Here is a 25,724-nt window from a genome sequence, read left to right on the forward strand (position 1 = left end):
GTGAGCTATGATCTTGCCACTGCATTCTAGCCTAGGTGGCAGAGTGAGACATGTCCCCCAACCCCCACCGGCTTTTTTTTTTTTTTTTTTTTGAGACAGAGTCTTGCTCTGTCACTCAGGCTGGAGTGCAGTGGTCCAATCTTGGCTCACTGCAACTTCCACCTCCTGGGCTCAAGGGATCCTCCTGCCTCAGCCTCCCAAGTAGCTGGACTATAGACACGTATTACCACACTCAGCTAATTTTATATTTTTTGTAGAGATGGGGTTTCCCTATGTTGTTTAGGCTGGTCTCGAACTCCTGGGCTCAAGTGATCCTCCTGCCTTATCCTATCAAAGTGCTGGGATAACAGGCATGAGCCACTGCACCCAGCCTGAGACCCCTTCTCTAAAAAAATACATAAATAGGCCTGGTGCGGTGGCTCACACCTATAATCCCAGCACTTTGGGAGGCCGAGGAGGGCAGACCACGAGTTAAAGAGATCAAGACCATCCTGGCCAACATGGCGAAACCCCATCTCTACTAAAAATACAAAAATTAGCTGGGCGTCGTGGCATGCGCCTGTAGTCCCAGTTACTTGGGAGGCTGAGGCAGGAGAATCGCTTGAACCTGGGAGGCGGTGGCTGCAATGAGCCGAGCTCACGCTACTGTACTCCAGCCTGCCAACAGAGTGAGACTCTGTCTCAAAACAAACAAGCAAAAAACATAAATAAATGTTAAAATAATAAAAAAATTTTTAAGTTGTTTAAATAAGATAATTAAATGGGAGTATAGACGAAGTAAGATTGGGCATAAATTCATAATTGCTGTAGCTGGAGGAAGGTACTTGGGGGTTCATTACACCATTCTCTCTCCTGTTTCAGTTTGACAGTGTTCATTATACAATGTTTTGATTTTCAGCCTGAAGGAAAAAAAACCAAACAATGTTAAGAAAGGATTAAACCTGTGTCACTTCCTCCCAGAATTCCTCTCACGTTTCTCAGTCTGAGTGAGATACCCCTTTCCAGGGCTGGCCGATTCACCTGACTTGCTGACGTAATCCTGTGGTGTGCCCCTCCCTCTTGGGGGCAGGGGCTGCACTGGCAGGACAGGTGTGGCTTCCACTTAAGGGTTCAGATGCCTGCCTCCTTGGGCCAGCCCAGATCACAACCTGCTGGGCAAAGGAGGAAAAGCCAGAGGAGCCAGACGCCTTAGAGGGCCTGGAATACTGGTAACAGGACAGGGTGTTCTGCTCAGGCACATGGCCATAGACAACTACTTGGGAAGCTTGCAGTGTGAACAACAGACAGCTCCTGGAGAGTCCCACGGCTCTGGTGAAGTGAGCCCCGAGGATGAGGCTGCTCACTTGGCTGATTTTCCTGGCCTACTTCGGAGGTGCCGGGGCTGAACCAGGTACAGCACTAGGAATGTCTGCTCTGCCTTTGTTTTGTACTATGAACTGTGAGGCTGCTGGAAGCTGCTCGCAGCAAGCTTGGAGGTGCTTCTAAAGATAGTAAGGCAGGAGCTAGGGCAGGGAGACAGGGTGGGGAGAGTTAGTGGGCCTTGGCGGGTACTATTTGAGGCTGAAGATTTTCAGTGGAGGTGACAGCTGGCCAGGGAGGGACACTGACTTTGCAAAGAGGTCTGGGAATTTTAGAGCCAACTAATTATTAGAGGTAGGAGGTGGCAGGAAAGATTAGTGAACTCATTCAACAAATGAGGGCCTTCCCTGTACCATCCATTATTCTAGGAGCCAGGGATATATTAGAGAAGAAAACAAAGTCCTGGTCCTAATGAAGAATTCCTTTATCTGGGGGGAAAAAAACCACATGAACAAATAAAATACATAGCACTGGAGGAGATGATAAGTGTAATGGAGAAAATAAAGTAGAACAGGAAGCGCAAGGTGTGGGGAGGGGATACTTATAAGGCGGCCAGAGAAGAGCTGTCAAATCAGGTGACATTCAAGTGGAGCCCGCAGGCAGCGAGTCGGGGAGCCACGTGGGTATCCAGAACATTACAGGAAGAGAGGACAGTGCACGGGGCCTGAGGTGGACGCACAAGTGATGTGCATGAGGAACAGCAAGGAAGCCTGCGTGGCTGGAGCAGGGTTGGCAGGAGTGGGGGATGAGGTTGGAGGGTGGGTAGGTCCCAGCCCATGGGTAGCCTCAAAGGCTCTCTTGAGAACTCAGACATTTTTCTTTCCCTGTGGCTGTAGATAGGAAGGACTCAGGCTTTTGGTCAGGGTGAAATGGGATGTCATTGGAGAGTTCTAAGCACAGGCGTAATGTATTCTGACTTGCTTATGTGTAAAAGGACCCTTGAGGCCAGACGCGGTGGCTCACATCTGTAGTCCCAGTACTTTGGGAGGCCAAGGAGGGTGGATTGCTTGAGTCCAGGAGTTTGAGACCAGCCTGGGCAACATAGCAAAACTGTGGCTCTACTAAAAATACCAAAAATTAGCTGGATGTGGTAGCGGGCACCTGTAGTCCCAGCTACTTGGGAGACTCAGGTGGGAGAATTACCTGAGCCTGGGAGGTTGAGGCTGCAGTGAGCTGTGATGGTGCCACTGCACCCCAGCCTGGGTGATAGGAATGAGACCCTCTCTCAAAAAAAAAAAAAGGGGAAGAAAGAAATGAAAGAAAAATATCCTCTTTTAGAGCCCCTTTGAAGTACGTGCTAATATCATTATACCCATTTTGCAGATGAGGCAAATGAGTCTCAGGGGGAACACTGCACTTGCTGAAGATCTCCCAACTAGGAAGTGGCAGGACAATGCCTGTGCCTGGCTGTACTATGCTTCATGTCCTCTTGGGATGGTGGGGTTTAGAAGTAATATTTTTTTCTCTTTTCTCCAAACTTGCTGGAATGTATACATCTGTAATTTTAAAACAAAAGTAATTTTTTTTTTTTGCGACAGAGTTTCGCCTCCTGGGTTCAAACAATTCTCCTGCCTCAGCCTCCCAAGTAGCTGGGACTACAGGTGCGCACATGCCCAGCTAATTTTTGTGTTTTTAGTAGAGACGGGGTTTCACCTTGTTGACCAGGATGGTCTCGATCTCTTGACCTCGTGATCCACCTGCCTCAGCCTCCCAAAGTGCTGGGATTATAGGTGTGAGCCACCACGCCTGGCCAACAAAAGTAAATTTAAAAGGAATTCCACAGCACCTGTAAGGTTTTTCCGACTCCACGTGTCTTCCTGAAGCACAGGTGGATTCTGAGACAGGGGATCAGACAGATCATCCCTTCTTTGCATTAAACTGCCGGGTGTCTGCCTCCACTTTCCTTAGCCAGGAGCTTGGGTGGGTGCCAACTTGCTATCTCCTTCTCCTCCCACACGTCCTGTGCAATATTTCACTCCTTTCTCAGCTTCTAACTGCAGAGAAGCAGACAGGTTCTTCCCTTGTGGGTTAGCTTGGTAGGAAAACATTCCCGGGAAGGCCAGCCCATGGCTAAGGGAGTAGGACCAAGGTGTAATGGGTGGGAATGGTAACACCTACCTCTGGAGCTGTGGAGGTGTTGTGAGCAGAGGGTAATCCCTGTAGGGGGTCAGTAAATGTTGGTTTTTAACAAATGAACTCCATGGGTTTTGGAGGGCCTCTGTTTACAGAGGAAGAATTACAGTTGTGTTTTGGGGCTAATGCTGAGCCTCAGTAGCAAAGGACTGAAATAGGGACTGAGATCATTGTGTGGTGTGGGTTATAAACAATAACAGACAAAAGCCACTGAATCGCAGGAGTCAGAACTGGAAGGGCCTTCAGGGAACCTCTGTTCAGTACTTTCATCTTATATTGGAGGAAACAGAGGCCTGAGGGGCAGTGTGACCCAGGGAATGAACCCTAAGGCTGCCTTGCTCACCCCACAGCCAGGTGTTCTGTGTAAGAGAATGATTTCACCCACACAAGTGAGGCAGGAGGTGGGACTGGACTCCAGAGGTGGGGCTTTGACACCGGATCAGATTGAGGACTAGCGAAAACAGGGCCTGGGCAAAAGCAGTTTTCATTCAAACACACCCAGCAGTGTGGCATGTCAATTTACCTTTGCCATGGCAACACCCAGGAGTTATTGCCCCTTTCCATGGCACTGACCCAATGATTTAAAAGTTACTACCCCTTCCCTAGAAATTTCTGCATAAACTGCCCCTTAATCTGCAGGCAATTAAAAGTGGGTATAAATGTGACTGCCAAACTGCCCTGAGCTGCTACTCTCTGCTTATGAGGTAGCCCTGCTCTGCAGGAGCCGTCATGGAGCTGTAACATCACCCTTCAACAAAGCTGTTTCCTTCAACCTCATGCTTGCCCTTGAATTCTTCCCTGGGCAAAGCCAAGAACCCTCATGGGCTAAGCTCCACTTTGGGGCTCACCTGCTCTGCATCATAACCATCCCCATTGCTGGGTGCATTCTAATCCTCATTTTATAGATGAGGAAACTGAGACTCAGCTCCAAAAATCCCTTGCTCAAGTTGCCCCTGCCTGTATGGAAGAGCCAGGATTCAAAATCAGGCATACCTGATTGCAAGTTTCATGTATGTCCTTACAGAAATAACCTACTGCCTGAAGCCAGAAAACTTAGGTCCTACCTATGGTCCTGGCTTTGAATACCTGTGTGACCTGCGGCCTTTATTTTACATAAGATAGGGATGATAGCAGAGGAGAGATTAAATGTGATGGCTAAGTGAGATCATACAGGTACACTGTGAAGTACTATAAAAATTTAAGGAGCCATACACACAGATGGTCCCTGACTTACGATGGTTCTACTTTATGATGGTACAAAAGCCTTAGATATTGATCAGAAACCACATTTCATTTTTTTTTTTTGAGATGGAGTTTTGCTCTTGTTACCCAGGCTGGAGTGCAATGGCGCGATCTCGGCTCACCACAACCTCCACCTCCTGGGTTCAGGCAATTCTCCTGCCTCAGCCTCCTGAGTAGCCGGGATTACAGGCACGCGCCACCATGCCCAGCTAATTTTTTGTATTTTTAGTAGAGACGGGGTTTCACCGTGTTGACCAGGGTGGTCTTGATCTCTTGACCTCGTGATCCACCCGCCTTGGCCTCCCAAAGTGCTGGGATTACAGGCGTGAGCCACCGCGTCTGGCAGAAACCACATTTCAAGCCATACAACCATTCTGTTTTTCATGTTCAATTCAGTATTTAATACATTGCAAGAGAGAGTCAACACTTTATTATAAAATAGGTCTCTGTCAGATGATTTTGCCTAACTGAAGGCTAATGTAAGTGTTCTGAGCTCCTTTAAAGTTGACTGGGCTAGCTATGATGCTCTTTAGTAGGTTAGATGTGTTGAATGCATTTTTGCTTTATGGTATTTTCAATTTTCCAGGACATAGCCCCATCATAAGTCAAGGAAAACCTGTTTATATCTCCAAGGTCATGCTGGTAGGTGGTGGCAGAGTAAAGTACACTGTGATCATTTCCATTCTGAGGTGCTCAGAATCCTCAGTCTACCACTCACTCACTCAGTTTCCTCATCTGTAAAATGAGTACATCCTAGGATGCATTTCATAATGTTGTTGTGAGGCTGCATGAATAGAGTGTGTGGTGCAGTGTCTAGCATTCAGTAGGTGCTAAATGAATGGCAGGTGCCTTCCTGCCCTCCTGTCCCCAACCATACAGGAACTCACCTTCTGGCCATTTTAAGAACTTAGGTTTTATGACTATGGGAGTTCTCCCCACCTCCATCACAAATCATACTAAAAGCATCCCATATCATATATGATTTTAATTTATTTTATTTTTCTTATTTTGGAGACAGGGTCTCTATCTGTTGCATAGGCTGGAGTGTGGTGCTGCAATCATACCTCAAGGTAACCTCAAACTCCTGGACTTAAGAGATCCTCCTGAGGCCGGGCACGGTGGCTCATGCCTGTAAACCCAGCACTTTGGGAGGCTGAGGCAGGCTGATCACCTGAAGTCAGGAGTTCAAGACCAGCCTGGCCAACATGGTGAAACACCATCTCTTAAATAAAAATAAAAAAATAAAAAGAGAGATCCTCCTGCCTCAGCTTCCTGAGTATAGAGAAATTAAATTTCTTTTTAATAAGTAGCTGGGTATGACAGTATATACCTGTAGTCCTAGCATGGTGGCTCATACCTATAGTCCTAGCACTTTGGGAGGCTGAGGCAGGTGGATGACTTGAGCTCAGGAGTTTGAGACAAGCCTGGGTATGGCAAACCCCATCTCTACAAAAAAAAAATCTGCCAATCTTGGTGGCACATGCCTGTAGTCCCAGCTACTTGGGGGACTGAAGCAGGAGAATCAGTTGAGCTTGGAGATTGAGGCTGCAGTGAGCCAGGATCACACTACTGCACTCCAGCCTGTTTTTTTTTTTTTTTTTTTTTTTTGTAGAGGCACAGTCTTGAACTCCTGACCTCAGTTGATCCTCCCAGTTTGGCCTCCCAAAGACTGGGATTACCAGTGTGAGCCAATGCACATTGCCCATGAAATTTTTAATATTGCTTTTGAAATGAATTGTTGAGGCCGGGAGTGGTGGCTCATGCTTAGAATCCCAGCACTTGGGGAGGCTGAGGCAGGTGGATCAGACTGGCCTCTGTTCAAGACCAGTCTGTTCAAGACCAGACTGGCCAACATGGTGAAACCCTGTCTCTTAAAAAAAAAAAAAAGAATTGTTGATTTTGATGAACTACTTGATTTTGGTAGTTTTTATTTTTCCTGCACTTTTGGAGTCAATGCATTTTTTTCCAAGTCTGACATTTCCATGGGCCTTGCAGAGCTATGAGGTCTTGGGCCCTATGTCTGTCATCCCTAGTGGGCACGAAGTCCTGGTAACCCCCTTTGGTGAAGGAGGAGGCGGGCCAGGACACTTTTTTGGGTGCCCAGGGATGCACTGCGCCCATCAGTCCTCCTCTCAGAGATGGTCATCTGGGGCAGACAGGCTCTATCTTCACCTTGTTTCCCTTCAAACGTCCTGCCTGCCACTGCAGTTTACTATGGACAACAGCCAAGGACATGCTGGGGCTGGCTGGGTGAGACATGGCCACTCCCTACCTCGTCCAGTCTCTCGGTGAGCGGGGGCCTTATAGGACGCCCCCAGGAACCAAATGTCGAGTACCCACTGCTTCCCACTTATGGTGTTCTGTTCATCATCTCACATTTTTCATTTTAATCCTCATGTGGGCCCCAAGGTGAAGGGGGCGCTGTGATCTTGATTTTACAGAGAAAACAGGCCCTGGAAAGGTTTCACTGTTGACACAGCTATGGGGTGGTGCAGCAGGATTCCCTCCCAGGTCTGTGCCCTCAGCTACCCACTGTACTCAATACCAAATTTATTTGTCTCCTCAGTAATGAATGAATAATAATGATAGCTGAGATTGGTATACCTTTCTATAAAACTCAAGTTATACATGAATACTGTCTTGCTGTAAAAGGCCCAAGCAGTGCGAATGTAGAAAGCCTCTTAACTTTAACAAGATCCCCAGTGAAGCATCTGGACTGTAACACTTCCGAGTTCTGGTCTAAAGGGTGAAGCATTAAAGTGCCCAGGCCCCCACACCTCCCCAGTCTCACTCCTGGCTCCAGGGGTAATTGCAGGTAATGGTATGGTGTGTTGGGATTGTCCTCTATAAGCCCTTTCTCCCTCACTGTCTTATTGGATGCTCACAGAGAGGCAGGCCAGATGTCAGCAGCCTCTGGCTCAGTGGGGCCTGGCGGCCTGCCCAAAGGCCCTCAGCAAACACATGGAAGAAGAGCCTGGATTAGAAATCGGATCACCTGGCCGGGTGCAGTGGCTCACGCTTGTAATCCCAGCACTTTGGGAGGCCGAGGTGGGCAGATCACAACATAAGGAGATCGAGACCATCCTGGTCAACATGGTGAAACCCCATCTCTACTAAAAATACAAAAATTAGCTGGGCATGGTGGCAAGCGTCTGTGGTCCCAGCTACTCAGGAGGCTGAGGCAGAAGAATTGCTTGAACCCAGCAGCAGAGGTTACAGTGAGCTGAGATTGCGCCACTGCACTCCAGCCTGGTGACAGAGCAAGGCTCTTGTCTCAAAAAAAAAAAAAAAGAATTTGGATCTCCTGCCTCCCCATTCATGGTCCTGACATGCTAATTAGAGCTTAATTATTTGGATATAGGGCCTGGACTCTTACTGTGAGATCAATTCCATAGAAGCTGATGGCTCCCATATTCTTATGGAAAACGTGTTTATTATTACAGCCACCTTCTGGAAGGTTCCAAGTCAACAGGCAGGACAACATTGTTTCTCAGCTTTGGGGTCAGAGAGGTCTGGGTTTGAGCCTTAGTTTGCTCATCTGTACAGTGAGAGCATAAGAATTCTCATCTCACAGACTGGCTGCCAGGATGAAGTGAGATCAGGCCCAGGCACCTAGCTAACATTCTTTGAGTGCTTACGATTCTAACTGGCCTCCCCACAGCCTTCTTCATTCATTGAATGTGCATTTGCACATCTTCCACATCCCAGGCACCCTTCTAGCACTGAGGACATAGAGATAAACAAGACGGGCTTGGTGCTTTCATGGAACTGACATTGTAGACAGGGAAGATGAACAATAAGCAAGTCAACAAGATAAGTTCACGCGTGAGAGGGCGCTGAGGAAAGGGAAGCTGGGGGAGGCAATAGCTAGTGACCAGACAGGCAGGGGAGGTGGCATTTGGGATGAGGTGGTCAGGGGAGACTTCTGAGGAGGTGACCTTGGGGTGGAGGCCTGAATGAGGAGGAGGCAGCTGCATGATGACGTGGGAAGATTGGAGGAGGCCATGGTGTAGTCAGGGAAGAGACTCTGTGAGGAGAAGCAGCTTGGCTGAGGGTGGTGATCGGGCTGAGCTGACAAGGTCGCTGGGATCTGCAACCCCACAATGAGGAGGTTGGACCCCAAGGAGGTAGCTGTCCACCCTGACCTCTGGCTCTCTCCATCATTCCCTCCACTAGCCTGGCCTCTCCTGGAGTCAGGTCTTTGAGACACACGCAGGCATGCACACACACCCTTCAGTAGGATGTGCCAGACTGGGCCCGGTGGCTCATGCCTGTAATCCCAGCACTTTGGGAGTCCGAGGCAGGTGGATCAGTTGAGGCCAGGAGTTCGAGACCAGCTTGGCCAACATGGTGAAACCCCGTCTCTTAAAAAAAAAAAAAAATGTACCAGAGAGGCTGGAAAGTAGTTTCAGTTCTTCTCACTGGCTAGAAAATGACAACTGACACTTGAGGAGTTTCTGGAGTGAAGAAATGTTCCTGAATACTTTGAGGGCTGCCATCAAAGGGACAAAACTGCTCAGTGTTTGGAGTTAACTGAGGAAGAGCCAGCTTGAAGTAGGGGAATAGCCTCTTTCTCTGCCGAGCAATTGTGAGGACCATGTGCCTGAGAGAGGGGCAAAGGGCCTCCTGCTGCATCCATCCTGGCCAGCCTGGCCCTAGGCTTGGAAGCAGGTGAGAGCCACTCACCATCTCATCTCAGGGACTTGGGACGCCCACCAACTCTGCCCACCAACTAACTGGTATAAGGCAGTTCATTCCTTTACTCTGGCTTGGGATTTTGTCACTGTAGGAATTATATCTTTTTTTTTTTCTTTGAGAGAGAATCTTGCTGTGTCACCCAGGCTGGAGTGCAGTGGCACAATCTCGGGTCATTGCAACCTCCACCTCCTGGGTTCAAGCGATTCTCCTACCTCAGTCTCCCGAGTAGCTGGGATTACAGGAAAGCACCATGGTGCCCAGCTACTTTTTGTATTTTTAGTAGCGACAGGGTTTTACCATATTGGCTAGTCTGGCCTCGAACTCCTGGCCTCAGGTGATCTGCCCACCTTAGCCTCCCAAAGTGCTGGGATTACAGGCATGAGCCACTGTGCCGGGCTAAATTTTGTTTTTCGTAGAGATGAAGTCTTGCTTTGTTGCCCCCGCTAGTCTTCAACTCCTGGCCTCAAGCAATCTTCCGGCCTCAGCCTCCCAACCCAATGTGCTGAGATTACAGGCATGTGCAACCGTGCCTGGCAGGAGTATATGAATGATCACAATATGTATGGAAAGGTTAAGATTTCCCCGTTATAAACAAAGACTCAGTTTGGATAAAAAATAAAAATGTGGGAATATGCTGTCAACAAAAAGACTCTTCTAAAATAGAAAGGCACTGGTTTTACCCCTTTTGCAATCACATCTTCCTCGGAGGGATTGGCGCCCGAAGACCCGCATAAATTTCCGTGTGATCTTAGGCATGTTGAACTCCAGATCTTAGTTTCCATATCTGTAAAGTTAGGGATAATATTCCCAAGGCTATGCGGAGAGCACTATAACAATGCATGTGGGAAAGAATGATTTGCTTAATCAGTCATGTACACTTTAGTATGAACATGTTTCAGATCCTTTCCTGAGACTCGGTTTAGATCAGGAGAGGTGGGGAAAAGCTCAAGAGCATCTGGGAGGGAAAGTTAAGGAGTGAGGGTCAGGGGCTAGCCTTTATCTGCAGGCCATCCACTGAATGTCCTGTGGCCTAGATGGGGCCCTGGCTATCCAACCCTGAGATCAAAAGAAGTCCAGTCTCCCAGGCCCAGACACAGCTACCTGGGGCCAGTGATGTTGACTTGTGGCTCTAAGTGACACAAGAAATAGAGGAGGAAGTGATTGCAATAGCAGAGGGTGAGGAAATCCTGGGCCTCACTTTTGTGTTAGCGAAAAACAGAATGAATAAGGTCCAGACCTGCTCAACTCTCCTTCAGTAAGCAGTCATTGAAACAACTTGTGCGGCTGGGTGTGCTGGCTCACACCTGTAATCCCAGTATTTTGGGAGGCTGAGGCAGGCAGATCGCCTGAGGTCAGGAGTTTGAGACCAGCCTAGCTAACATGATGAAACCCTGTTTCTACTAAAAATAAAAATAAGTTAGCTGGGCATGGTGATACATGCCTGTAATCCCAGCTACTCAGGAAGCTAAGGTGGGAGGATCGCTTGAACCTGGGAGGCGGAGATTGCAGTGAGCTGAGATTGTGTCACTGCACTCCAGCTTGGACAACAGAGCAAAACTCCTTCTCAAAAAAAAAAAAAAAGAAACTACTGTGCCAGGCCCTGTGTGGGGTTCACATGAGAAATGAGAAGTCTACTCCATCCCACCTATTTCTTTGGATTCCTTTCTCTTTATTATACCGTGAAGTTTTTTGTCACTTCAGCATCCTTTGGTTGGAAGCTGAGTCCAGGTTTCCGTCAATCACTTTAGCAAGCAGGACCACTCCCAGGTGCTTGAGCCACACCCTGGATCCAGAATCACCAGCAAGTATACCTACCGGAGGAGTTTAGCCCGATCTGAAGTGGCGTTCCTTCTTCTCTGGTCTAGTGCTCTTACACTCACTTCCACACATAGCCCCAGGTTTTTGCTGTTTTTTTGTTTTGTTTTCGAGATGGTCTTGCTCTTTTGTCCAAGCTGGACATGCAGTGGTATGATCAAGGCTCACTTCAGCCTCCACCTCCTGGGCTCAAGCAATCCTCCCACCTTAGCCTCCTGAGTAGCTGGGACCACAGGTGCATGACCCCACACCCGGCTAATTTTCTAAATTTTTTGTAGAGATGAGGTTTCCCTATGTAGTCCAGGCTGGTCTTGAACTCCTGGCCTCAAGGAATCCTCTTACCTTGGCCTCCCAGAGTGCTGGGATTACAGGCATGAACCACTGCACCAAGGCCTTGCTGGTATTGCTTAGCAAGGTTTTCCAGTTCATTTGGTATGTAAGCCTTCCCTATCCAGGTCAGACTTTTTTTTTAATTTTACAAGAAATTCCAGGACAGATCAGATTTTCATATGTAACTATATTTCCCTGCAGCATGAGAGGATCTGGCTCTAATTAATGGGCTTAGGTAAGTGACATAGCCCAGGTCACACAACTCCTAAGTGGCTCAGAGCCTGAGCACTTAACCCATACCCCTTCCTGCCTTTGCTTTAAAATAAGCCCCTGCTTAGAATACCCGAGCCCTAATGCTGTGGCTGCCCATCCAATGTGGGGAGGACAGAGCCTTGCCAAAGGTCAGGGGTCAGGGTTGGAGCTGAGCCTGTTCTCTGCTCTGCTCAGTGTGTCCCTGGGCAGAGCCAGGCCTGTGGGCCCTTCTCTGAACCTGGGCGTTCAGAGGAGGTTTCCATTTGCCTGTGTAATGCCCCTGCCCAGGGTTCCCCTGGACTTCCTTGCTTCAGGCTGAGAGACAGACGAGCTTTGAAGGAGGATGTCTTTTTCCCTGCAGGGAAGTTCTGGCACATCGCTGACCTGCACCTTGACCCTGACTACAAGGTATCCAAAGACCCCTTCCAGGTGTGCCCATCAGCCGGATCCCAGCCAGTGCCCAATGCAGGCCCTTGGGGTGACTACCTCTGCGATTCTCCCTGGGCCCTCATCAACTCCTCCATCTATGCCATGAAGGAGATCAACCCGGAGCCAGACTTCATTCTCTGGACTGGGTGAGTGCAGCCGAGGCAGCAGCTACCCTTTGCCAGGCACCTGCTGTGTGCCACATGCCAGCCTGGCCTTTTGCCCACATTATCTCCTTTAATCCTCACATCAGTCTCACAGGAGGCTGAGGAACCTAAAGCTCAAAAGAGTTTCCTAACTTGCCCAGGGAGCCCTGAGTCCAACTGATTCCAAACCTGTCCTCAACCTCTGTGTCTCCTGGCTGTGGCAGAACACAGCTCTCACTCAGGCTTTGGACATGGTCCTGGCATGTCTGGGCACTTGGTGAGTGCCTGGGTTTTGAGCTATGGGTGGACACTGGAGCCATTCCCCATGGGGCTTAGGGACTCTAAGTCTGAGAGGTCCAAGTGCAGGAAGGGAAGAAAGTATGAGGGCTAAAGGTGGCTCAGCCTTGGGTCCCAGTGTCCTGGCTGGCTGCTGACCACCCCTGGGCTACCTAGTGGCCCCAGAACATTCTTACTGGTCAGAGCTCTGCTCTTCACAGGGACAGCTTGAGGGCCGATCCCACTCAGCTGCAGAGACCCAGTTTCTGCTTACTGTCCAAGAATGTTGCTCTAATTCCTTCAAATTTCCTTGGAAGTTGCCTCCTTATCACTCAAGATTCCCCCATTCCAGCCGGGCATGGTGGCTCACGCCTGTAATTCTAGGACTTTGGGAGGCCAAGCCAAGAGGATAACCTGATGTCAGGAGTTTGAAACCAGCCTGGCCAACATGGTGACACCCTGTCTCTACTAACAAGACAAAAATTAGCCTGGCTTGGTAGTGCATACCTGTGGTCCCAGGTCCTCAGGAGGCTGAGGCAGAAAAATCGCTTGAATTTGGGAGGCAGAGGTTGCAGTGAGCTGAGATCATGGCACTACACTCTAGCCTGAGTGACACAGTGACTCTGTCTCAAAAAAAAAACAAAAAAACCCATTCCCTCACTTGGAGAGCAAGTCATTTGCTCAGTTGTGGGGTAGACACTAGAGATCTGAGATGATGGACACCCACACTTGGCTCCAAGGAACTCATGGTCTTGTGGGTGATACAGACAAACCTACTGACCCAGCAAAGGAGAGAGGGTCACCTGGGGGGGGATGTGGGAGCTTCACAGGGCACATGATCCCATCTGGCAGGATTAGGGGAAGGACATCTTGCAGGAAGCGGTGGAGTAAGCGAGCTCTCAAGGAAGGCTGGAAGCAATTCTGATTTTGCACTCCCTCTGCCAGCCTCAGTGGACACTTCTATAAAGCAGGGTGAAACCCATGATGCCCCCAGCTATGATGTGGTGTGACCAGGAAGGACCCTCAGATGAACCTGCCAGGCTGGACACATAAGACATGTGACATTGTCTCAGGAGGGGCCTGGACAGCTCTGGCTTCCTTTGGCTCAGGAATCAATCTAAGAAGAGAGTGAGCTTTGGTCCATGACCTTGTGCCTGCTCCCTCAAGGGGCCTCACTGGGAGAACTTCTGATTTCTCTGAGAAGGGGGAGCATGGGTAACATTCTGACAGATGGGAATCCTCGGGAAATTCACGGTGCTTTAACAGATGGACATTTTTTTCCTGGGAAATCTCTGAGACCTTGAAAAGTTACATAGCATAGGAGGAGAAGATCTCTAGGACCCTTTGTAATTATTCAATCATAATGAAATTTGACTTCTAAGAGAGCTGCAGTCCCTTGGAGGATGGCCATTAGAAATTAGGTGTGTTTTTTATCAGAGTGAATTAGATCTTCCAATCTAAAAATAAAAAATATGAAATTTTGTCCTTCTGTCTTTGGGTTCTGGCCTGTCCCCAGGGAGTTTTCAGGGCAAAATAGGCCCTCTTGCTGCCCTAATGTGGGTACCAGAGACACAATAGGATGCAATGGCTATGAGCATAGACTCTGGGGCCAGGCTGACTGGGCTCAAATCTTGGCCCCACTACTTTCTAGTGGTATACACTTAGGCACAATTTTTTTCTCCACTGTCTCTGGTGCTTGATTCAGGATAAGCACAATTCTTAACCCTTCTGTGTCTTGGTTTTTTTAATCTGGCTAGTGGGCCTAATCTAACAATAGAATTTACATTGCAGGGTTATAATGGGGACAAATTAGTGGCTATGGCAACAACACACAGAAAGTGCCTGGCAGAAAGTCAGCCGGTGTGAGCTCCTAGCAGCAGCACTAATACTATTATGCTAGTTAGCTTCCCTGGGCGAGTTCCTGGGCAGCAGAGGCCTCAGGGTTGGTTTCGATTGTCTCCCCATCCCTACACCCCATCTGCCACCATTCTCCTCCCCTTGCTGAGCATGTCTAAAGTAGACCCAATAATTGAGATTCATGGCATGGGGGACACAGTGGGCCTGGGGGGGCACAGTGGTCCTGGGGCAGATTCTGTACCTGTCCTGGAAAAGATCTGAATCCTACACTTTGAAGCTACCTTAAAGTTCCCTTGAACTCTTAGGGAAAGGAACAGAACTCAGAGATGGCTTCTCACTGTGAACTCCCTTGGGGTTTGCAGATGGGACTGGCACTCCAGAGCTTCCCTCTCTAAATAATGATATTCATTATAACCTCGCAGCTACTCTTACTGCACTATATTATGTATATAATTTTCCCCCTTGATGGATACCTCACAAACACTCTGTGAGTAAGAACCGTATTATCCCAACATTACAGATGAGTTTATAATAGAGCCTCAGAGAGGTTAAACAATCAGTCAAGGGATCCACAGCAGGAAAATGGCAAAGCCCAGGTCTCAGCTCTGTCCCATCTGACTCCACCCCAGCCTGGCCATTCCCCCTAAAGGGGACATCTGAGGCCCAGGCCCACAGGTTTTCCTCTCACTGCAGAACTGTCCTTTCCTTTTCTTCTGCCCCTTCCTGAGTTACCTGCCCCAAACTGGCTTTGGTGGTGTTTTGCAGCGACAACACACCTCACGTGCCCGACAAGAAACTGGGGGAGGCAGCTGTACTAGAAATTGTGGAACGCCTGACCAAGCTCATCAGAGAGGTCTTTCCAGGTAAGACTGTGCCATCGATCCCTCTACAGTGTTCTCTGAACCCCAGGCACTGCACGGTGGGCCAACAGCAGCAGTGAATGTCCTGGCTGCCCTTCATCCATGGACAGTGATGACTGTTGGCCAGGTCTTCACAGTGACCATTTCACACCTTCCTAACAGGCCCAAAGGCAACCTGCAAGCCCATGGGCCTGTGGATACACATAGAATCCTATGAAAGAAAATGCCTGGCATTTCACTGCCTTCTGTTTTTGCCTGTTTATCACCAGACTCATGAACCATTCTCCAGGTGACTAGAGTTGCACACAGGGGTCACCCCTGGGTAAGTCTCACACACCACCCTTGTATCCTGCTCTGGCTCTGGAGTTGGCATCCATCACCCTCAAACTGTCCTGGCTGCCAGGACCTCTGGGAAATGGTAATTTTCGCCAAGGTGCTCTTTCTTGTTACTTCCAAGGCCTTCAGAGCCTGGCAAAGCAGGCAGCAGGGACTAAGGGTGAGTGAGGCAGCAGCCCTATGGGGTCTATAGGGTCTGCATGCCTCAATCTAATGGCCCTTGCAAATGTTTTAAAGCAGGCTGCACCAAAACAACATCCTGGAGGCTAAATCAGGTGGCCAGGCTGCCAAATGGGCACCTGAGAAAGCAGCCCAGGGCCCCACCACCACCACACCCATCTCCTTTGGGTTCCTGGACAACTGCTCCCTCTAAAGATCTTCATGATGGGTCCCCAGGACACAGCTATGGAGTAATAATCAAAATAAATAATGAGCAGCAGCAGTCACTCTGTATCAAGTGTAAAAGGTCAGGCTGGCTCTAAGAATTTTCAAACCTTAGCTCCTTCACTGTCACCATAATCCTTGGGGGAAGCTCAATTTTTCTGATTAGGCAGGTGAGCCTTGAGGCTAAGTAAACTAGTGAAGGTCACATTTACTTAAGGGACCCAAATCCTGGTGTGAGCACTGTCTTTACTGTCTGTTCCCACCGCTTCCTTCCCTCAACACAAGTCAATCTAGGCAAAGAGATGCCTGGATGCTTCCAGTTTATCTACCCCAGCCCAACCCAACTCAGTCTGCTTGGTTTCCTTCGTCTTCCAGCAGGGGTCACTAGTTGGTGTCAAGCCAAGACATACCCCCACCCCAACAGCAGGCACTATTATTCTCAACTTACAGAAAAGGAACCTATGGCTCTGAGTTAGTCAGTTCCTAGGGAGGGACTCAGACTCAGATCCAACTGGAAGTACCTATCCTTTGCTTCACATGGGTTTCTGGAACACAAGTCAAATAATGGATAAGAAAATGCTTTATTACTATGTTTTGTTTTTTGAGACAAGGTCTTGCTGTCACCCAGGCTGGAGTGCAGTGGCATGATCAAGGCTCACTGCTGCCTCCACCTCCCATACTCAAGCGATCCTTCCATCTCACCCTCCTAAGTAGTTGGGATTACAGGCACACGCCACCACACTCTGCTAATTATTTTTCTTTTCTTTTTTTTTTTATGCTGAGTCTTGCTCTGTCACCCAGGCTAAAGTGCAGTGGCGTGATCTCAGCTCACTGCAACCTCCACCCCTGTGGGTTCTAGCGATTCTCCTGCCTCAGCCTCCCGAGTAGCGGGACCATAGGCAGCTGCCACCATGGCCAGCTAATTTTTGTATTTGTAGTAGAGACAGTGTTTCACTATCTTGGCCAGGCTGGCCTCAAAATCCTGACATCAAGTGATCTGCCCACCTCTGCCTCCCAAAGTGCTGGGATTATAGGTGTGAGCCACTGTGCCCAGCTTATTGTCATTTTTTTTTTTTTTATAGAGATGGGGGTCTTGCTGTGTTGCCTAGGCTGGTCTTGAAAACTCCTAGGCTCAAGTAATTCACCTCAGCCTCTCAAAGTGTAGGGATTACAGGCATGAGCCACCATGCCTGGCCTATTGACTATGATTTAACACACAAATGTAAATGACAAGATTTTGTATTTTCTACCACACTTACACATTTATGGAATTTCCTAATATCCAAGATGCCATTGGCTGAAAGATGCATTGTTATGTATAACTAAGAAAAAAACAGCTACCAATTATAATCTGACACAGCACTTTCTCATGGCCATAGCTCACTTTTAGAGATGGTAATACGAGAACAAATTGGAAGAGATGAAATGCAGGTATTATCTAGTTGAGAATTAGAAAAACAGAAGTCAAAGAGAACACTCCCATTTTATAGATAATTAAACTGAAATACAGAGGGGTTGAGTAAGTGGCCTGAGAAGAGGAAGGGACTGAAACTCAATATTCAGGGTTCCACAGCCTATGTTCTTCCTGCCATGTTCGACTTTACCCACCAGAGTTGGCTGTGAACACCGGTCCCCACCTCGCCAGCACAGCCAAGTGGTTGACAACACAGGCATGCAAGACAAACAAATCCAGGGCCCTGGGCCAGGTGCAGTGACTCATGCCTGTAAACCTAGCACTTTGAGAGCTAAGGCTGGAGGATTGCTTGGGGTCAGGCGTTTGAGGCTGGCCTGGACAAAACAGCAAGACCCTGCCTCTACAAAAAATAAAAAAATTAGCCAGTGTGGTGGTGTATGTCTGTAGTCTTAGCTACTTGGGAGGCTGCCTATTTGGGAGGCAGGAGGATCACTTGAGCCCAGGAGTTTGAGGTTACAGTGAGCTATGATCACACCACTGCACTGCAGCCTGGGTGACAGAGCAGGACCCTGTCATGCAGGGCCCAATTCTAGCTCTGCTGTGGTTTAGCTGGGTAATCTCATAAAGACTCAGTCTTCTCCCTCTGAAAATGGAAAATAATGGTACCTGTCCATAGGGTTGTTATGAGGATTAAATAAGGTAATTCATTCACTCATTTAGTCAATCAACAAATAGTTATTGAGCATCTACTATGGGTGAGACACCATTCTAGGAGTAGAAGACATGGCAATGAACAAGATACAAGGTCATACCTTCATGGAGCTTATGTTTGCAAGGAGCTGGGCACACAGAAGTAAAAACACAGGAGCAAGTCCTTCCCTTCTCACTTGCCCTTGGGATTCAGGGATTTGTGTTTTTTTGTTTTTTTTTTTCCTTAAATAGATTCTTTTTTTCTAAGACAGAGTCTTGTTCTGTCATCCAGGCTGGAGTGCAGTGGCACGATCTTGGCTCACTGCAACCTCCACAGCTCCCAGGTTCAAGCGATTCTCCTGCCTCAGCCTCCTGAGTAGCTGGGACTATAGGCACGCAACACCACGCCCGGCCAATTTTTGTATTTTTAGTAGAGACGGAGTTTCACCATATTGGTCAGGCTGGTCTTGAAGTCCGGACCTCATGATCCACCCGCTTTGACCTCCCAAAATGCTGGGATTACAAGTATGAGCCACTGCGCCTGGCCTTAAATGGATTCTTAATGGCTGCTGGCATTTACTTTGAGAGGTGAGGTTTTTCTAGGCAGTTACAGTGATGCATTTGACAACCTCCTACTTCGGCAGAGTTCTCAGCATTCCCAGGTCTCGTAAGCTACACAGGGCAAAGTATTTCCCAACCAGAATGGTAGGCTCCAGCCTCCCTCATTATTCCAGGTCACTCCCTGGGATAGACCAAGCTCATATAAGGGCACTGCCCTGTTATGAACCCAAGAGGAGTTTTTGTTCATTGTCAAATATTTATTGAGCACCAACTAGGTGCCAGACATAGAGCATAAAATAGAAGCAGAAATGAGGCTGTTCATGTGGAGGAAATGAGTCTAATGGGTACCCTTATACCTCCAGGACTCATTCACAGGCCTCTTCCTCAGGGAAGCCTCCCCAAACCCACTTCTGCCCTCTGTTATCACTCCCATAACAAGTGGCCATTTCTTCTTTGTGACATCTCTTACACCTCTGCTCAATACCTGTCAACCCGATTGAACTGCAAGACCTCTGGGGCTGGAAGCCTGGTTTCCAGCTCTATGCATTGGCTCATAGTGGGTGCTCGGTAAAACATTTGCTGGCTGCATGGATGAGTGAAACTCCTAAGGCCTCTCAGAGTGAAGCAGACCCCTTCCCTAACAGTAAGATGGATCTGGAATCGACAAGAATTGGGAAAACTAAATTACCAAGTGGCTGAGAATGATCAGAATCATTTAGACCTAGTTTTCCCTTTCTCATCATTTGCTGCCTCCCTTCTAACCAGGACACTTTCTGCTGGGAGTGGGTGTAGGATTGCGATCAAAGCACTCACTGCTCTTCCTTCCAAAGTCTAACCAAATTCAGCCAGATTGTATCAAATGCGGGTTTCTTATCTGTGTCTTTTCCTCATCTGTGCTATAGCTCTTCCCCCTGAGCTCTGATGGCCAGTGGCCAACAGAAAATGATTAACTCCCCTGAGTGCTTTTGCATATATATTTTGATATTTCCCCCTTTCTTCCCAGATACTAATGTCTATGCTGCTTTAGGAAATCACGATTTTCACCCCAAAAACCAGTTTCCAGTTGGAAGTAACAAGATCTACAATCAGATAGCAGAACTATGGAAACCCTGGCTTAGTAACGAGTCCATCGCTCTCTTCAAAAAAGGTACTAACACCATTTGCTACTATCTTACCGTATGCCAGGGTCTGATCTTTGTCTTCACAACAACATCTTAAAATAAGTACTGATTTCATCCCCAGTTTACAGAGAAGGAGGCCAGGAGCATACAGCTTAGAAAAGGCAGTCTTGGGAGCAGAATCCAGAACTAACTCCAAAGTCCTTGCTCTAAACGCCAGGGCACTAAGGATGCTGTTAAATCCGTATTTATTGTGCATTTACTGTGTGTCAGGCACTACCCTCAGCCCAGTCCTAGACACTTCACAGCAGCCCTTGGAAGGAGTGGTTTCACTTCCAGCAGGTTTGAACCTTGCCACCACCAACATCGTGGGCTGGGTGATTTTGTCACCGAGGACTGCCATATGTGTTGCAGAATGTTGCAAACACCCACTAGAGTGACACCCCCAGGAACACCCCCCAGTTGTGACAACCAAAAATGTCTCAGACATTGCCCAGTGTTCCCTGGCACCAGAAGTACCTGGTTGAGAATGACCAGTCCAGAAACACAGCCAGCACAAGGTGACTTTGACCCTACTCTTCCCTTTCCTCGGTCTCCTCTGTTGGGACTCCCCAGTGGTCAAAGCCAACCAGAAGCCTGTGGCACAGAAGCCTGTTGATTTAGTCCTTGTAGATCAGCTCCTGGAAAAGACGGCTGAGTGGTGAACGGTTGACAGTGGATCTGGATGGGCAAACACACATCACTGTTATTCTCACTATACAGATAAGGAAACTGAGGCATAGAGAGGTGAAGTTACTTTCCCAAGATGCAGAGTGAATGAGTTCCAGAGCCAGGATTTGAATCCAGGCTTCCTGGTTCCAGAGCCTCTGGTCTTCCAGATCAATGTCCCGCCTATGGGAAAGAAGGAAGGGAAAGATGCAATGGAAAAAGAAAGTGGGACAGTGAGGTGAAAGGAGCAGAAGTTTGTCTGACTAGAGGTGGGGGCCTCCTCCATATTGTCCCTGGCTGTGACATCCTAGGTGCCTTCTACTCTGAGAAGCTGCCGGGTCCCAGCAGGTCTGGGCGAATCGTGGTCCTCAACACCAATCTATACTACACCAGCAACGCGCTGACAGCGGACATGGCGGACCCTGGCCAGCAGTTCCAGTGGCTGGAAGATGTGTTGACCAATGCATCCAAAGCTGGGGACATGGTAAGAGCTCCTGCTTCTTTCTTTTCTCCTCTGGGGTTATTTCCTGCACAAGTCTCCCGCTTGTTACAAACTCACCCACCCACCCAAAGATGCCCAATCCCAGAGGGTCCTTTATCAGGCCAGCACCAGCAGAGGGCTTCCTCTATCCTCACCACAGCTCTGTGTGTTGGGATCCGGAGCCCACTGCAGATGAGGACCCTGAGGCTCATAAAGAGTGGTGACAGTCCCAAATCACATAAGTGATAAAGTCCAGATTGGAATGCCAGCCTTCAGACTCCAAGTCCAGTGCTCTTTACACTGCTACCACATGCACCGCTGCAGTCCGTACTGTGTGCCAGACCTCCCGGGTATGCATTGCCCTTGAGCGTGTCCAGCCAGTCTGCTGGCCTGACAGCTCCTCAAGGACTGGCCCAGTGTCTCATTTGCTTGAGTCCTTGCACTGATCAGCCCATGCCAGGAGGATATCACAGCTGGTGCCCATGACAACATTGGGCACATTGCTTAGGATGTTATACAGATGATCTCAGGTAGCAGAACTACAGAAACCCTGGCTCAGAAATGAGTCCATTGTTCTCAAAACCCCACCAGCTAGGTGCTATTCCAGATGAGAAGAGAGCAGCTCAGAGAGGTGACACACAGCTGGTCTAAGCCACAGTCTGACTCCAAAACCCATGCACTTAACCCTGTCCCCTGTTATAACTGCCATGGTGGCCAAGTGCCCAGGTGTTGTCAGCTGAGTGACTCAAGAAATGTAAGACACAAATGTACATTATTGTGTAGCATATACCACACAACCATGCAAGAACGAACGGTTTCATTGCAGTGCTCAAGCTCTCCAAAAGAGTGGTTGTCGAAGGATGTGGAGGGCTTCATGGAGGAGGTGCTCTTTGAGTTAGGTTTTCAAGTATGGGGAGGATTTACAGAAGTGAAAAGGAGAAGGGTTCTCTAGGTGGTAGGCACAGAGTTGGGAAGGTATATAGTGCATTCATTGCTGGGCACAGGGAGATGGAATCCAGGAGGCCTTTGGGGAGGAGACACATTTGAGCACATCTACCTGCCTTTGGGGTGATTTGAAGGTTTTAAGAAGTAGAAATGAGGGGCTGTAGAGAGCATCTGTGAGCCCCTTCTAAACACCCCCTCCTTGTAGGTGTACATTGTTGGCCATGTGCCCCCAGGGTTCTTCGAAAAGACGGAAAACAAGGCATGGTTCCGGGAGGGCTTCAACGAGAAGTACCTGAAAGTGGTGCGGAAGCATCATCGTGTCATAGCAGGGCAGTTCTTTGGACACCACCACACCGACAGCTTTCGGATGCTCTATGATGACGCAGGTATTCAGCCTGGAGGGCAACTGGCAGCTCTGTCCCTCCTTCTCTCCCCAGACCCTCTCAGTCCTGCTGTCTCTCTCCTGACAGGTGCCCCCATAAGCGCCATGTTCATCACACCTGGAGTCACCCCATGGAAAACTACATTACCTGGAGTGGTCAATGGGGCCAACAATCCAGCCATCCGGGTATTCGAATATGACCAAGCCACACTGAGCCTGAAGGTCAGTGGTCCTGTGGAGGCCAGAGGAGGAGGGCTGGAGGGGCTTAATGTATCACTGCCTTCCCTAAATCTCAGCTTATCCACCCTCCCCTGACCACTGAGCCTCAGGAAGGTCAATTTCCTTCCACCCATCTCCAGCTCAGGATCAGAACCCTGGAGGCACCTGCCACCAAGTCAGGGAAATGTTTCCCCAAGTCTCCTTTTCCCCTGATGACCGTCACAGCCTCATACTTGGTCTCCCTGCCTCTGGCCCTGCCCTGCTATGGCCCATCTGCTACACATGACAGAAGAAACAAATCTTCTATAGCACCACTTTCATCTTGTTTCTGTCCTGCTCAAAAACCTTCAGTGGCTCCCCAGTGCCCTCAAGATAAAGTTGTGTCTCTTTGGTGTCGTACTCAAGGCTTCCCACAGTCTGGCCTCAAGCCCAATGTCCACCTTTTCCATACACAGACAAGGCTCGACACCCTAATTCATCGAACAATCCCTCACCTCTTAGGATGAGCTTGTGGTTGTTGAGATGAAAAAAAGTATTCCTTTATTTAGCCAACAAAATGTATTAAGTCTGCACCATGTGCCAGGCCCATTTCTAATCTCAGGAGATATGTAAATGTACACAGCAAAGTCAACCCTCTCTTGAACCTGACATCTTACAGGAGAGGAACAATAAATATGTAAAATTAATTATGGCACAGGCAGAAGGGCTAAGCAGAAAATCAAAACTGTGACAGCTATGGGAGGTGTGTATTGTGTTAGGTAGGTGGGCATGGGATAGTGTCCACATAAGGTGCCATTTGAGTTCTGAGTGTATTGAGGGAGTGAGTCATGTGGGTGTCTGGAGGATGTGGAGGGAATAGCAAGTCAAAGGCCTCAGGGTGGGAATGTGCTTGGTGGGTCAGGGAAGAGCATGGAGACCAGGTGGCCACAGTGGGAGGCACAGGGGAGAGTGGGAAAGGAGGTCAGATCTTGCAGGCCACAATGAGCCTCTGGATTTGGAGGGTTTGGTGCAGAAGAATGAAATCCTGTGACGTATAAATTTACAGAATCATCACGTCTGCCATGCAGAGAAGAGGCTGTAGGGGTAGGCAGGGAAGAAGTGAGGCACTTAGGAGGGAAGGACAAACCCCAGCTGACAGGATGGTGGCTTGGCCAGGGTGGAGGCAGTGGGTGGTGAGAAGTGCCAGGACCTGGATGAATTTTGGAGGCAGGTTTGCTGCTAGAGTGGACGTGGGCTGTGAGAGAAAGGGATGAATACAGGAAGCTTCCAAGGCTTTTGGCCTGTGCAATGGAAAGGCCGTGGCTGCTGGTTACTAAAATCAGTGGTGGGATGATCAGGCTTCAGAAGGTCAGTCAGAGGTCTGGTTTTAGACCTGTCAACTTTGGGATGGCTAAATGGCATCAAGTGAAAGTGGCCAGGGAGGGGGCAAGTTGGAGCTTGAAGAGCTGAGGAATGGAGAGGACATTTCAAGCCAGGGGCTGGATGAACTAACCCAGGTCCTTGATTCTAGTAAATGTAGATTAAGAAGAGATCGGAGGGGTTTTAAGAGAGGTCTGTTGTCCACATGGGCACTCCGAGGGTCTGAGCAAGGGAATGGCAGGCTGAGGGACCCCAACCCCCACCCTCAAACAGGCCCTATGTTCTTCTCAGGGAGGGAGTCAGCCCTGAGGTTGAATCCTGGCTCCACCACTCACAAGCTTTTTGAGCTTTTGACCTCTGTGCCTCACTTGCTTCATCTGTAAAATGGGAGTCACAGAAGCTCACAGGGTTTGGGGAAGACTACATGAAATAATGGAATGTGCCTGGCCCAGAGTGCCCATTCATATGGGTAGCTCCTCTTACCCCATCTGCAGTGGCCTGAAGCAGGTTCATAAATGTACCTGGAATCTGTTGGACGGATGAACCCTGCAGAGTCTAGCCATGAACATGCACTTGGGCCCTGGGAGTCTGCGGTTCATAACCTCTCTCAGCCTCTCATGCTTCATGCTGCTCTTTTACATTGCTTTTATCTATTCATTATGTAAATATTTACTGAGCATCTTCTGCGTGTCCCTTTTCGTAGTGGGACAGGAAGTGCACAGGCTTGGGGTAAACAATCTGGGTTCCAATCCTGCCTCTGCCACTGAATATCTGTATGACCCTGGCCAAGTGAGTTAACCTCTTAAGGCCTGTTTCCTCATTTGTGAAACAGGGGAAATAAGTGCAGTTACCGCATTTGATTCAGAGGATGTCTGCCAAGCACATTGGGTGCGCAGCTAAATGCTCAGTAACTAGCAGTGGTCACGATCATTGCTCTAAAGAACATGGGGGCAAATGTGAGGTGCAGGATGAGGATGGAAGCAAACAGCTGCTCACAGCCAGCCCACCCTACACACTTTCTCCAGGACATGGTGACTTACTTTGTGAACCTGAGCCAGGCGAATGCTCTGGGGAAGCCGCGCTGGGAGCTCGAGTACCGGCTGACGGAGGCTTTCGGGGTGCCGGACGCCAGCGCCCGCTCCATGGAGGCAGTGCTGGATCACATTGCTGGCGACCAGGGCGCACTGCAGCGCTACTATGCCTACAACTCGGTCAGCTACGATGCTGGGATCTGCGACGAGGCCTGCAGCACGCAGCATGTGTGTGCCATGCGCCAGGTGGACTTCAATGCCTACACTGCCTGCCTGTACGCCTCGGGTGCCGACCCCATGCCCCAGTTCCTGCTGCTGCTGCTGCTGGCGGCTCTGCTGGTCCTGTGCACGCTAGCGCTGTGACCCACCGGGCTCATCTTCCTCCTGGTAATGGGTAACGGGGGTAGCGCCCAGGACCATCCAGAGCTGGGCTTTCTGCCATTTCCTCCGTGCCTGCGGAGTGAACTTAAATAGGACAACGGATCGGGGTGAAGCCCCAGGAGCCTGCAGTGATCCGTGATCGCGCCAGTGCACTCCAGCCTGGACGACAGAACCAGACCCTCTCCAAAAACAAACCAGAAACAGAAATGAAGTCCCCAGACCCCCCCTAGAAGCACATTTCTTTTGTGTTTTATGTTTTATTCACAAAACAAAGCTCGTGGTAGGTTTGATTCTGTGTTGTATTTCTTACCTTCTCTTCTT

The 25,724-nt window shown here is 49.0% G+C and overlaps 1 protein-coding gene across 2 annotated transcripts; it reads left to right on the forward strand.

The window, feature by feature from the left end:
* The first annotated feature begins 1,133 nt into the window (after positions 1-1,133).
* On the forward strand, positions 1,134-25,691 carry SMPDL3B (sphingomyelin phosphodiesterase acid like 3B). 2 transcript variants are annotated; one of them, XM_002750531.6, is made up of 8 exons: positions 1,134-1,390; positions 12,191-12,404; positions 15,300-15,397; positions 19,783-19,926; positions 20,917-21,089; positions 22,237-22,417; positions 22,502-22,635; positions 25,017-25,691. In XM_002750531.6, exons 1-8 carry the CDS (start codon positions 1,330-1,332, stop codon positions 25,383-25,385), a joined length of 1,374 nt encoding a protein of 457 aa, XP_002750577.4. In that variant the 5' UTR covers positions 1,134-1,329; the 3' UTR covers positions 25,386-25,691. The 2 variants fall into 2 exon arrangements, with proteins under 2 accessions (XP_002750577.4, XP_078187027.1); XM_078330901.1 differs by lacking the exon at positions 12,191-12,404.
* The last annotated feature ends 33 nt before the right edge of the window (positions 25,692-25,724 follow it).

This window comes from Callithrix jacchus, chromosome 7, assembly GCF_049354715.1.
Source record: "Callithrix jacchus isolate 240 chromosome 7, calJac240_pri, whole genome shotgun sequence".
Classification (NCBI taxonomy): Eukaryota; Metazoa; Chordata; class Mammalia; order Primates; family Cebidae; genus Callithrix; species Callithrix jacchus.